Raw genomic sequence first — 14,846 nt, 5'->3', positions numbered from 1 at the left:
ACAGTAGCATTATTCTTAACAGCCAGAAAGTGGAAACAACCCAAGTTCTCATCAACAGATGAATGGATAAACAAAATGGCGTATGTACACAAAATGGAGTATTATTCAGCCATAAAAGGAATGAAATTCTGACACATGCTACAACATGGATGTACCCTGAATACATTATGCTAAGTGAAATAAGCCAGACACAAGAGGACAAATATTGCATGATTCTACTTATATGAGGTACCAAGAAGAGGCAAATTCATAGGGACAGCAAATAGAAGAGGGATTACTAGAGGCTGGGAGGAGCGGAGAATGGAGAAGTATTGTTTAATATTGTTTAATGGGTATACAGTTTCTATCTGGGAAGATGAAAAAGTTCTGGAAATGGATAGTGGTGATGGTTGCACAACATCGTGAATGGACTTAATGCCACAGAATTTTATAGACTTAAAAACAGTTAAAATGGTAAATTTTTTTCTACTTTACCAAAAATTTTTAAATGCATTCTCAATTAATTAACCAAATAATTATACTAACTGAAAACACTTCATGATGGCAGAAAAGACCATACCTCTGCGGCACCTGTCTGATACAGCTCTAAAATGAAGTCGTGCAGTGGGTGATGTTTCCCCACAAATAAGACATCGCCTCCAAGACTATTTCTTCTAGCTGGGGGAAAGTAAGAAAAGAATAAAGATCTAACGATTCTACCTACAAAAGCAACTTTTATGAGACTAAAATAGGAAGCACCTAAATTTTAAAAACTTAATTATAAAGTTTACAAAAAATAATAGACCTAAACGTGTGATGCATCTCTGTAGAAGAAACAAAGCTTTGACAATAAAGTTTCGAAGATCAATGACTATCAGAAAAAATTATCCCTAAAAGATACCTGAATATAGTCTTGCAAGATAAGGGACAAAGTTTTCTTATTTATACAGAACTTAGTTTCTTACTATAAGAAACATATAGACATTCTCTGAGGAAATACAAATAAATTGCATCATCTAATAACAAAGATTATTCTATGGATGGTTCATAATTATTTCTATAGGTTTATTATACTAGTATTAAATAAATTTTCCAACAAAGCCCAGCTTTACAATTTCCCAATACTTTTAACAGTCAGTATTAATGACAAAATGCCACTTTCTGTGTAAAATAACATTTCAAGTTAGCAATATGAGGGCAAATGCTTTTGTTTCAACCTAACCTTTCAAGCAAAGTTATTGTTATTTGGTGGGGATGAAGGGAAGAAGGGAGATGGAAGAAATTAATAACACCCTCCGAACATGCAAAAAATACTTTTGTGTATGCATATTATACAAGAATCAAAGTCTTGGGCCTGCCGGGTGCTGTAGTGGTTAAATTAGCACAATCCACTTTGGTGGCCCAGGGTTTCACAGTTTCGGATCCTGGGCGCAGACCTATGCACCACTTATCAAGCCATGCTGTGGCAGGTGTCCCACATATAAAGTAGAGGAAGATGGGCACGAATGTTAGCCCAGGGCCAATTGTGCTCAGCAAAAAGAGGAGGACTGGCAACAGATGTTAGCTCAGGGTTAATATTCCTCACCAAAAAAAAAAAAAAAAAAAAAAAGAATCAAAAAGTCAGAAGATATTCTTGAAGTATTGCTTTTTAATAAACTTAACAAACACTTGTAAGTTAAAAAATTTTATGTAATTACTATGCAACTTATGGATAATAAATTTTAAGAAGCAAAGTTAACTTTTGTCATAAAGAAGTAAAATCAATGATTTATGCCCCCTTTATGGGAAATTTGACAAACGAAAAAAAAGGTCTAATTAAGGAAATGTAAAGTCTCTATTACACAGACTCAATGTCGACCAAGTGGAAGTATGATCCTTACTCTCTTCTGGAGTGAGGTCTGGGTATACCTCTTCTAGGGCAGCTCGCAGCCTTCGCTCATCCACGAACGGCAACAGAGCAACACCTGGGGAGACAAATGCACACCAAGCGGCCCAGCTATTAGGATCTCCTAAATTTCAACTACCGTTGGTCCATATAAACATTTCTAGTAGAATTTCCCTGCTGATATAAAAACATTTTGGAACTGAACTCTATTTAGCCAAATTTCAGACAGAAATACTTCCCCGTGGTGGTAGAAGAAAAAATTCTATTTGTTTTCCATCTTTAAAAGGGTTCATATGGAAAACCACGTTTGCTGAATCTTTACTCTGTGATGACAAAATTTTTAAATTAAATGCACAAGTGGCCACCTGGACACCGGTCTATGTTCTCACCTTACTTATTTACTAGGATGCCTTCGGGCAAGCCAGTAATCTCCTAAGGGCTTGAGCATATCCCTTTATCTTTCTAGGACTTGGTTTCTTCTTTTGTAAAAAGAGATCATTCAACCAAAATACTCAGAAGGTCTGTTCAACTGGAATATGTGGAACGTCTCTTTCAGCTCTAAAATTGCATAGTATTCTGTTTACATTTTAAAACCTAATAATTAGGGCCGGCCCCGTGGATTAGTGGTTAAGTGCACGCGCTCTGCTGCTGGCGGCCCGGGTTCGGATCCCTGGTGCGCACCGATGCACCGCTTCTCTGGCCATGCTGAGGGCGCATCCCACATACAGCAACTAAAAGGCTGTGCAACTATGACATACAACTATCTACTGGGGCTTTGGGGAAAAATAAATAAATAAATAAAATTATTAAAAAAAAAACCTAATAATTAATTTATATACAAAAAATTTTTAGACTTGTTTAAATAACTTTGTCCCCGGGAGGGCATGTAGAATAGTGGCTGTTCATTTTTAGGCTGAAAACTGTCCTCTGGAGTGTGCTGGAATTAAGGTCATTATTTGGACCTACACGCATAATTTTCAAAGAATCACACTGGAATACAATTATCTATTACTACAAAAACATGCAAAGTTATTGAAACATATATATTCTGCTGTATATTATTATATATATTATAAATAGTATTTTGGCTAAATAAAAATTTTAAGGTAAATAACAAGAAATGCTGACTAGAGCCAAATAATTTTAAAACCACTGCCACTCAAAACTGCTGTATTTGTGACTGTTCCCCTTAAAATGATGAGAAATGAAAGGTTTCCAAAGTTGTCTTTAAATAATTTAGCTACCATATTTTCAAAATTAGGAAACATGTTCAATTTGACTACCTAGTAGGGGAATATATAGATTTTTTAAAGTTAAAAAGAAACTAGGTTCTAGTGTGAATTCTGAAGGTCCAAAAAGTGATTTCAAGGATTATTAACATCCATCATCTGAGTAAGGCTATTTATCAATTACCGGTAAACACTTATATAGAAAAAACCTAGGCAGTGGTTAAGTTTTATTTAGTCATACACTTAACAAAATCTGTATCATGCAAAACTACATTATCTGGCTTCTGTTTTCTACCTACTAGATTTAGGATTTAAACAAATCATCAGAAAGACTTCCCTTCAATATCAACTCCAGAATCTAACTCCAAACAGTCAGCAACCTGCAGTGCTAATGACAGCAATAAGGTTATTAAGCTTATGCTTAAGCTTAAGGAAGACAAACCAGTCTTCCTGGCCAGGGTAGGAAGGAATGTCTTATACCCAGATGTGATGACGGTCGTGCCTGAGGGTGAGCTGACAGTAAAAATGACAACAGCAGCTACTTTTTCCCCACTAATTTACTATGTTACATGCATTAGCTCATTCAATCCTCTCAACAACACAGAGGCAGCCCAAGTACTAGTAATACTTAACTTAGGTAAACACAGTGGTCATACTCTCCAGGTTCAGATCTCAGTGCTGCCACTGTGTGACTTGGATCAAATTACTTAAAGTCTCTGTTTATGTAGAAAATACAGTATTTGAAATGACTATGCTATATTCCTTTAATACATACTAAGCAAATATTATGAAAACACAACATTGCAAGAACATATGTTCAATAAATGTTGAAAAAGTACCCAGATATATTTTATCTTCTATCATTTTAAGATGTATTCAACTTGGGCCGGCCCTGTGGCTTAGCGGTTAAGTGCACGCGCTCCGCTACTGGCGGCCTGGGGTTCGGATCCCGGGCGCGCACCGACGCACTGCTTCTCCGGCCATGCTGAGGCTGCGTCCCACATACAGACACTAGAAGGATGTGCAACTATGACATACAACTATCTACTGGGGCTTTGTGGAAAAAATAAATAAATTAAAAAAAAAAAAAGATGTACTCAACTTAGACAAGAACTTACTTATTATCATGACTTCCGATAAGTTTTAAAGACATATGCAGAAATGACTATCTCCTAATAGTACTAAATTTTACCTCAAGAAAGATGTGTTCTTGCTACAGTCTAATAAATAAAAATATTTGTATAACACATAAAAATATAGAAATATTAAAGGTCTGAGTTTAAACCCATCCTAAAATTCATCTGGAATCTCAAGAGACCCCAAATAGCCAAAACAATCTTAAAAAATAAAAATAAAGTTGGAGGACTCCCACCTCCTGATTTCAAAACTTACTACAAAGATACAGTCATTAAAACAGTTCGGTACTGACTGGCACAAGAACAGACATATTGACCAAGTGAATAGAGAGCCCAAAAATAAACCCTCACATACATGGTCAAATGACTTTCAACAAGGGTGCCAAGACCATTCAATGGGGTAAGGGCAGTCTTTTCAACAAATGGTGCTGGGAAAATGGACATCCACACACAAAAGAATGAAATTAGACCCTTACTTTATACCATATACAAAAATGAACTCAAGATGGATCAAAGACCTAAATGTAAGCTAAAACTAGAAAACTCTTAGAAGAAAACAGGGAGGAAGCTTCATGATATTGGATTTGGCAATGATTTCTTGGATATGACATCAAAAGCACAGGCAACCACCACCAAACAGACCAACAAAAATTAGACTTCATCAAAATTAAAAACTTTTGTGCATCAAAGGACACTATCAACAAAGTGAAAAGACAACCCACACAATGGGAGAAAATACATGCAAATCATATATCTGATAAGAGATTAGTGTCCAGAATATATAAAGTATTCCTACAATACAACAAAAACCCAATTCAAAAATGGGCAAGGGACTTGAATAGATACTTCTCCAAAGAAGAGACAGAAATAGCCAATAAGCACATGAAAAAAAGGTTCAACATCACTAATCATTAGGAAAACGGAAAGCAAAAACAGTGATCACCACTGCACACCCATTAGGATGGCTACTATCAAAAAACAGAAAATAACAAATCTTGGCAAGGACGTGGAGACACTGTAACTGTTGTGCATTGTCTTCCTTTTCCTCTGGATGATTTATACTACATTGATATACTCAGCAAGTCATCTGCATGCTTATATATTTACTTATTTATTTAAAAAATCCAGGCAAGGACTTATTTAACAAACACTTACATAAATATATTTACTTATTTATGTATTTATACTATTACTTTACTGCCTCCCATTCTCCTGTGTCTCTTCTCCTTCCAGTTTAATCAAAACATCCTCCACAAAACACGTTCAAAAACAACCTAAGGCCCCAATCCACTTACATATAACAAAATATGACCACAACACTTACACAACCCCAATCAATAGGTTGCAATTCTCATTATCATTCCATTAAAGTAATATGAAATTTCTGTTACTACATAACCAAAAGTCAACCCTAAAATCTCATAAAATAATGATTTTCAATTTATAAATTATTATTTATCCCCCTTTGCGCCACAATTCTCTTTGAGTCATTTTACTGGTCATCTGCATCACAGGGAATAATAAAGGAAAAAGAGTGAAAACATGATTTTACCAAACTGCTTATTATCCTAGAAAAATATATGGTGGAAGAAAAGGTTAAAATAATTTGCTGAAAGGGGCTTAGGTGTGAAATAATCGTTGGCTCACTGTGTGAGAGACTTCTCCACTGTGTTTTACATTCAGTCATCCTCACACATTTGGTGAGTGATCAACAATACCTTAAATTTAGTACTAATTTTATATTGTCATTCTTACAAAATCTGTGAACAGAAGGAATGAGAAAATAGATATGTAAATAATAAACAAACTTTAAGTAATGATTAATGCCAAGTATTTAAACTAAATTTCTAATACTTGTTTCAAAAGTTTCCATGGAGTATAAGTGAATCTCCACATGGACACTTCATGTTTCTACAACTCTCAGCAACCTCACAAGGTGTCAATGAGCTACTGATGGAAGGAGCATGTCCCACATCCCATTAATTAATCACAAAGGAGACAAAAGATATAATCATTAATCTATTTCAACTCAATTTACTGTTTATCAAAATGCTACTATTAAAATTACTGTTAATCATTGCTAATCCCAGGTTAGATGAAAAAATATCAAAATTTCACAAATAATCTTTAAAATACTTATCTTTTACAGAAATTCTTTCATCCCATAAATCATGTCTGCTTACAGTTTACCAAAAGGAGAAAATTATTTTAACAAAAAGGAATAATGTCTAAATTTTACCTTGCCAGGCATATTTCTTCCCATTTAAATCAATAGCAAAATCTTCAGGGTAGAAGTCAATTATACTAGAATCCTATATCAGAGAGAAAAGCAAAGATTCAAAACAAAAGTCACATATTTCTGTTATAAAGAATTTGATACAACTTTCATTCGAGTTATCAGGCCTGATAAGAAAATGAAGTTTCATTCCTTTTAAAAAATGTTATTAAGATATCAGGTCACTAATCCCGGGCCTAGTAAAAACAAAATTAACAATTTTATTTTAAAAGATGAAAATAAAAAGGCCTTATTATAAAAGAATTTTAGAACTGACGACTGTGGGCCCAAGACAGTGAAGAGTTTATTAACTCTAATAATTCCTACTTCTCAGCTGGGTGTCACTCTTTCTAGCTAGGACACAAAACACATGCAGTGGTGACTGCAGCTAAACCAGCCTTCATGCTCTGGTACCCACCACACATGGCTGGAACCAATAAAAATAATGACTTACAGGTATGCTGAGAACAAAATGACTGTTATAAGAATTTCTCCCAAACACATATCAATTTTATTTACTGGGTAGGGTACTGATGGCCAAGGAAAGCAGGGAAAAAAAAGTAGTAAAAAATATACAGAAGAATCCAAATACTTTTACTTTGTTTCTGGACTTCACTATTGTAACTATAAGATGCAAAAACAATTGTGACTAGTGCTAGCAAAATGTACGACAAAAATCCAGTTATCAACACACTCAAAAACCAAGACACTCACAGGATCACTCATGAGCTTCCGCCATGATGGAGGTAGGAAGTTACCACTTGCAGCTGGAAAAACTCCCATAAGTTGTTCCAGTAGTGTAAACTGCAAGAAAGAAAAAAAGTTTAAGGTAAGACACAATTTTTATCTAAGCCAAAATTCTACAAATGTTATGGCTCTAAATACTCAAGCTTACTGGTTTAGTACCCTTCTCAAAATCAGAAGGCATGTCTGCAGTACCTTCCAAGTCTGAAGCAAATGGTGCATAATGAAATGGATAATACCACTTCCAGGAAGCACAGCCCTAAAGTCAGTAAAAACAAACAAAAAACAACAACAAAAACAAATCTATGTTAATGATGGACACGGTAAAGACAAAAAAATGAAACTATCAACCTATAATATTCTACTGATAAAACATATGACTTTTGGTATACATTCCATATATTAATTTTTTTCCATGAGTCCTAAAAGATGTTTGGATTAAATCTAAACTTTTACTTCGTATCAACGGCTCCTTGATTTACAAAATACTGCAAAGCATCTTTAATAATCAGTAGTTAATACCAAACTTATATTAACAAACACAATTTGGTGAAGATTTTTATCCTTAAAATGTGTTTGGTGACATTTCTTTCCAACTCGAGAGCTGCTATCATCACATAAAATGAAGAACAACTGCAGCTGACACTCACTGAGTGTACAGGTGGGTAAGGGACATCACTAGAAGAGTGACTGAGAGTAAAAGAGCCAAAAGTTTCATTTTACAATTCCCTATTATATTTTCATGTGACAACTTTCTCTTTACTTTAAAAATATTTAAGTAAACCAATCAAAAAGAAAAAACAGTAAGTTATACTCAAAGAAAAGAGAAGCCTTCCTGAAATGAGTTTTGACTCTGCGCCTAGTGAATTAAAATCCTGAGGGTCAGAGCCGGCCCAGTGGCACAGCAGTCAAGTTCACACGTTCCACTTCAGCGGCCCAGGGTTCGCCGGTTTGAATCCTGGGCTCGGACCTACTCATCGCTCATCAAGCCATGCTGAGGCGGTGTCCCACATACAAGAACCAGAAGGATTTACAACTAGGATATACAACTAGGTACTGGGAGCTTTGGGGAGAAAAATGTTGAGGGTCGGAGTAAAACACGAAATGAGAATATTTTACAATTGATACTTAGTGTATTAAATTACTTTCTACTTTCCAACAAACTTCACCTATTCCCAAGTCACATCAAATTTGCTTCACTCCCCAAGCACGAAACCAGGTATTATCAGTGCTACAATCCCCTATATGTCCGCCTAATCTCTCACCAATCTGACATCTCATTTATCAAAAGCTTTAAGTCAGATACAGATTACTCCAATGAGAATGCACTTCATGTAACATCACACTATATGGAGGAAATGGGAGCATTCAAATTCCTTTCAAATTCTTACCAGTTATTTTCCAGGCTTTTGTCCTTTGTTCAGTCATTTAGCGACTGTGTATTAGTTACTCTGTTATTTTTTATTCTAATTAAACAAAACAATAAACTTTAATAATTTTAAAGACCAAGTACTCTCAACCACAGTATTTAATGCTGAAATTCTTTAGCATAACAAAAATTAGCTTCGTTTATATATTAACACCTAAGGAGCTTCAAAGGCTTTACAAACAAATCTTATTTAAAGTAATGAATTTCTTTATAGGAAGCTTGAAAATATGAGTCTGGGTTCCATTTCAGAATATAGCTCAACAACACACACTATTATAGAAATAACTATTTTCTTAAAGTGATTAACTAGAGATTTAGAGGAAAATATTCATTTTGTACCTGGTAATAATATCGAAGAACCCAGCAGAGCCCTTCAACGTAAGACTGTACAACTTTACGACGGAATTTGTCATTAGCTGCATCAACGTCAAATTTGTTCTTGTAGTACCGCTGCTTCCACCCAGCTTCCCAAAGCCTAAAAATCAGGCAAAGCCAGTTCATGTTGAATTAATACACTTTCAGTAACTGTCAAATTTGTTCTTGTAGTACCGCTGCTTCCACCCAGCTTCCCAAAGCCTAAAAATCAGGCAAAGCCAGTTCATGTTGAATTAATACACTTTCAGTAACTACCTACCAATTTATCATCCAAATCAATTTATACTTAATAGCCAGGTAAAATGTAAATGAGTTAAACAGTAATATTAACATAGCTTCATTTAATTATTTCTAAAAAGTCCACTTTCACGGGATTTATTATCAACTTAAAGATAGTTAAACGTTAAAAACTCAAACATTGATTCTAGAAAGATCATTACAAAACTACAGTAAAAAAAAAAGAGAATAATCATTTATTAAAGTAGATACACAACACTTGTTTGCTCAGATTTTCATACTGTTTTACATGTTTTTTTGATTGTAGAACAATTCTACAACTACGTTTTAAAAGGCAAATACTGACGATATTTTATATAGTTCAAGTTCCTCAGTTTGTTAAAGTATATCTAAATTACACAAAGAAAGTCAACTAAATTACTTTTTTAAAAAAGAATAATCTAGAAGCCAGGCAGAAATTATGTATATACCTACTCTCCCTATCCTTGGGCCTTCTCCCTCATTCAGCAAAGCGTTGTTGGCATAAGTGAAGGACACGGACACACACACACATTCTGGTAAAACTTAGAAGGAGGTCATCAATTCACTAAATTTTCATTAATCACTGAAAATACAATGTGAAAAACCACATTTTCACTCAAAGTATTTTTTATTTTTTGAAGTACTCATTTCTCAATCTCTGAAAGATTTAAAGATGCCAAAGAATACTAAAAAAAAAATCAAGAACGATCAAGAACATCAGGATGATTCTCCATTAAGGGCTCTTTTCTACCATGTGCCAGATCTTACTAATTAATTGCAGTCATGTTTCAGAATACACCATATCAATTTTTTTCATTTACTTTTTTTTTTGAGGACAATCAGCCCTGAGCTAACATCCAATGCCAATCCTCCCCCTTTTTGCTGTGGAAGATTGGCCCTAGGCTAACATCCATGCCCATCTTCCTTTACTTTATAGGGGATGCCACCACAGCATGGGTTGACAAGCGGTTGAATCTGCGAACCCCAGGCCGCCGAAGCGGAGTGCATACACTTAACTGCTGTGCCACCGTGCCGGCCCCTACACCATACCAATTTTAACTTTGCCCCCACGCAAAAGATTTACAGAACATCAATTAGGAGAAATATCTTCTATCCATAATGTTGAATATCACTATTTTACAGAAACTATTAATGAAATAAATGCTAAGAACTCCAAGCATTTCTTGATAGAAGCAATTCTACTTTGATTATCTTCAGCACCAAAATTAAACAATAAAGTACTAAAAAAATCAAATTAACTATTAAGCTGATATTGATCATGATGGCTACATGGTAAAACAAAAAAATATACTCCAAGAGTTGCAGAAGCAGAGGATAAAAACTCAGATCAGGTAAATGCTCAATCACAAGTCACCACAGATCTCTGAATCTGACATCAAAAGATGTTGGGAAAATACAGAACCAGACATCACACTTCTGAAGTTTCTAATCATAAATACAAACACATCATCCACATCCTATAAAAGAAGCATGAGCTGTGAACCACTACTGTTTAACTTTGAAATAAATCATTTTGCAAAATTCTAAATGAGTTACAATTATTGAGGTTGTTGGCCCTTTGCACTTGAGCCCAGGGTTCAAATCCAGATTTAATCACACAAGAAGCTGTTAATCTTATTATATAATGATCTCAAACTTCTGTATAAATTAAAGACTCCAATTTTCAGACTATAAATTTTAAGTATATAGCTAATGAGAAACTTCTCTGTCATGAAATATAGTTGTGCATATGCAAGTTCGTGGTTTTTAAAAATACATTTATCTCTTAACAGAAAGCCTTTTGCATATTTCATTTTAAAGAAGAAACTTTTCAATTGAGATGATTAAAACAAACTATATCAAGTAACCAAATGTAACTGAACTTTCTGGGTTAAGCAGCTTGAAAATTTAATCTCATAACAGTAACATTCAGATCACATAGAGCTAAACACTTCATGTCTAGCCGATCTAGTGCCTGGTCTCAGAGGGAAAAGTGGCTTGGAGGACGAAAACCAGCATGCATACTAATCTAGATACTTAGGTTTAACAGCTATAGCTTACACATCTCACTGGAATTTACTGACTATCCTAACCCTCCACATTAATTACTGGAGGATAAAAAGATCACAGGCAAGCATCTGAAGGCACTGCTGCTCTAAGCTAAACAGCATTAATTAGACGGCATCTATTTCAGCAATTTGCTAACAAAGTGCTACCAAAAAATGGCTTCACCTGACGTTATCCTCTGGTTCAGGTTCACTGTCACTGTCTTCTGCTTTTCGCTTAATTCCTCCTATCAGAGACGGGCCATCAGAAGTGAAACTCATATTAGGAGATACTGAAGGACTCTGTAGACAATTATGACATTACAGAGGAAGGATTTAATTATTCATTTCACATAAGAAGTTACATCCAACTACTGTTACCACCATGCTTCACAGTAATACATTTTCTTTAAAGCTATTAAATAGATATGGTAAATATATTTAGAAAGTATAAAGACTGATCTTGGCCTACTCCACCTCTCCAAAAAAGAATAATATAGTACCAAGCCTCCTACGCTTAAACTCAAAAGAATTTGAACATTAGGGTAAAAACTGCTTCAGAAGAAATAAGCAAAACTTAATTTCATAGATTTTTTTTTTTTTAATTATAGGACTTGAACATTTTTTTTCTTTGGTGGTTCCCTCGTGTTATGAATTTGTGATCACTTTCCACCAATTAACTAACAAAGCTGTAAGGGGAAAAATATATATATATGTATATAAATTAATACATAAAATACTCAATGCTGGTGAGAATAAAGTTAGATGTAAGTGGTTCAACCTAGTACAACCATTCTAGAAAGCAACAGTTTAATGAGACTCCGCCAGATATCTGTTAAACTATTTTATACATGTTGTTTTAAAATTCATTGTACAAATAAAATCTATTAGTCATCTTAGAAAAATGCAGCTTTTATTATTATTTCAAAGACTTGAATACCACTTTAAATTTACCATTATCTTCCCTTTGTACCTAACTCAATGAACATAGTAGCACCCTAAAGTATTTTAATATTTAACTAAAAAATTATGGGCAGCTTGGTGGCATAGTGGTTAAGTTCACACACTCCGCTTCAGCGGCCCGGGGTTCACAGGTTCAGATCCCGGGCGCACACCTACACATCACTCAGCAAGTCATGCTGTGGTGGCATCCTACATACAAAATAGAGGAGGATGGGCATGGATGTTAGCTTAGGGCCAAACTTCCTCAGCAAAAAGACAAAGATTGACAACAGACGTTAGCTCAGAGCCAATCTTTCTCACACACACACACACACAAAAATTAAAATGTTCTGCAACTTTAATGTTAAATGACCAAAAACCTAAGTGGCAGAAAATGTTTTCATGGTAAAGTTTTTCTTCTGTTATTCACAGTATATTAGATATTTCGAGTAAATTATTTTTAAATCGAGAACTCAGGAGCCTATTTTAATGATACTGTAACTAAAACCTCAGCATGAAGGTAGTTCACACCAAAGGCCAAGAAAAGTTACAACAAAGCAAAACTATATTTCACGTAGAGCTCACAACACTTTCCTTTAATAGACATATAATATCAATTTTATTCATGATACTGTATGGCTAATACTATCAAAAAAAAGAAAAGAAAAGAAAAAAGAAAACAGGGGCCAGCCCTGTGGCCTAGTGGTTAAGTTTGGGGCCCTCTGCTTCAGCGGCCCGGGTTCAGTTCCCGGGCACAGACCTAAAACACTCGATGGCAGCCACCTATATACAAAATAGAGGAAGATGGGCACAGATGTTAGCTTAGGGCAAATCTTCCTCACCAAAAACAAACAAACAAAAAAAAACAAACCACAAAGAATAAAAATAAATCCAGGAAGGCACTGTTGTACTTGGAAAATGAGATGGGTATTTTCAGTCAGACACATCTGAGTCTGAAATACCAAGTCCAATCTTTAACGGCTGTATGGCCTTGGGCAATTTATTTAACCTCTGTCAACCTCAACGTCAAACAGGGACGATAATGTTCTATCTCTTTACAGGTTATAGCAAGGAGTAAATGAAACAATATATGTAAACCATCAAAGCTGCCTGCCTGGTGCATGGCGGTTAACCATTCAGTAAGTCATCCCTATTAGTTTTTAAACAACACTAATCCATTTCGATTAAATTAGGAGAGTGATATTCCTGTCAATCATCTAAGTACAGAGAAGTTGCAAGCAAAGCAATCTTTCCCAAATTCACAAACAAGATATAAATTATCTTTAGACAACAAAAATAATATACCTTCAAGGGAAGAAAAGAAGAAAAGAAGTTGTTTGCTCTTTAATGCTAAAGATCTGCTGCTCTTTTCTGCTCTATCTCTACTAACAAAAGTATTCAGAAATATTCTTTCCTAAACATACCAGAGTCATACCAATTCATTCAAATTTCTTTTTAAAAAGCTGTTTTTGCAATCAAAGTTTATTAAACTGAGAATGGTCGCAAATATAATGAAACTACACTTCAGAATGCAAAATTTAAAAACATATTTATGAGGAAACAGAAGTTATCTAATAAAACACTAACCATGTTGACCATCAGTAGATACCAGTCAAGCACTGGAGCCCAGCACACCCAAACAGCTCAGAAAAAATAACACAGCAAAAATCCATAACTGTAAAGCCTTCCTTTAAATAAACTGGTCATTTGGCTTCATGATTTCCTTAAATTCAACACATTCTAGATGAAAACTCCTCTATGCAAAGATTCCAGTAGAAATAACTGTGTCAAGGAGAATTAAGACAGGATCAAATAAGCAACCTAATCACCAATCTCCCCATTCCTATTCCCATGGCAGACATTATTAATCAATATAGTCTAATCCTGTGGAGCCTGAATATTGGAATCTTTCTCAAAGCAATCATAGCTGGCAAAGTTTAAACCTACCTGCCTCCCTGAGATTAAGAAAAAAGCATTTTATCATCAACGTGGTCTTAGCAATACTAGTCACTCTCAGTTCATTCTGTGAGGACGGTAGTCACTATAATCTTAAATGATGGACATCAGCTTTTTCCATTCTACACAAGCATCTCACTGCAAAACCTTTGACTGACTCTCTATAGCCCACTCTGTTAATGGTGTGAGGAATAAGACAAGAAAGCAAAAACAGAACAAAAACACAACAGAAACCCCAGCCGCTTCTCTCAGAAGATGCAAAATCTCTTTCCAAATTCCTAATCTAAGGTCCTAAAACTTCTAAGTGTGAATTTATGGGAATATAAATTCAACCAGTCTCATGATATGGCAAAAATTTCACATATAGGGTTGCCTTGTGATAAAGGATTTGAGCATCAATAGGATAACTATTAGAATAATGAAATTTAAATATCCCAACTTACGTAATTTCCTTGGATATATCATAGCAAAAGTTTACATAGGATACTGTACCTTATATAACATCTTTCCTCCCTCTACAACGCTCTCTCTTTCTCTCGTGCCTACTAGCCTGAAATAAGCAATAGCTTTGATTACCTTTTGTCTGTGTACAT

General features: G+C 34.9%; 1 protein-coding gene across 1 annotated transcript; it reads right to left on the bottom strand.

Annotated features, from left to right (window-relative positions):
• Positions 1-535: 535 nt before the first annotated feature.
• Positions 536-7,302, bottom strand: LOC131403246 (5'-3' exoribonuclease 2-like; the record flags this gene model as incomplete). The annotated part of the gene is made up of 4 exons (XM_058537521.1): positions 536-657; positions 1,860-1,943; positions 6,469-6,541; positions 7,219-7,302. Coding segments are annotated over 4 exons (363 nt in total), but the record flags the coding sequence as incomplete, so codon positions are not given.
• Between the last annotated feature and the right edge of the window lie 7,544 nt (positions 7,303-14,846).

The sequence above is a fragment of the Diceros bicornis genome, unplaced genomic scaffold, assembly GCF_020826845.1.
Source record: "Diceros bicornis minor isolate mBicDic1 unplaced genomic scaffold, mDicBic1.mat.cur scaffold_61_ctg1, whole genome shotgun sequence".
NCBI classification, from domain to species: Eukaryota; Metazoa; Chordata; class Mammalia; order Perissodactyla; family Rhinocerotidae; genus Diceros; species Diceros bicornis.
Note: the sequence above shows the minus strand (reverse complement) of the source record. Positions and strands in the feature narration are given on the sequence as shown.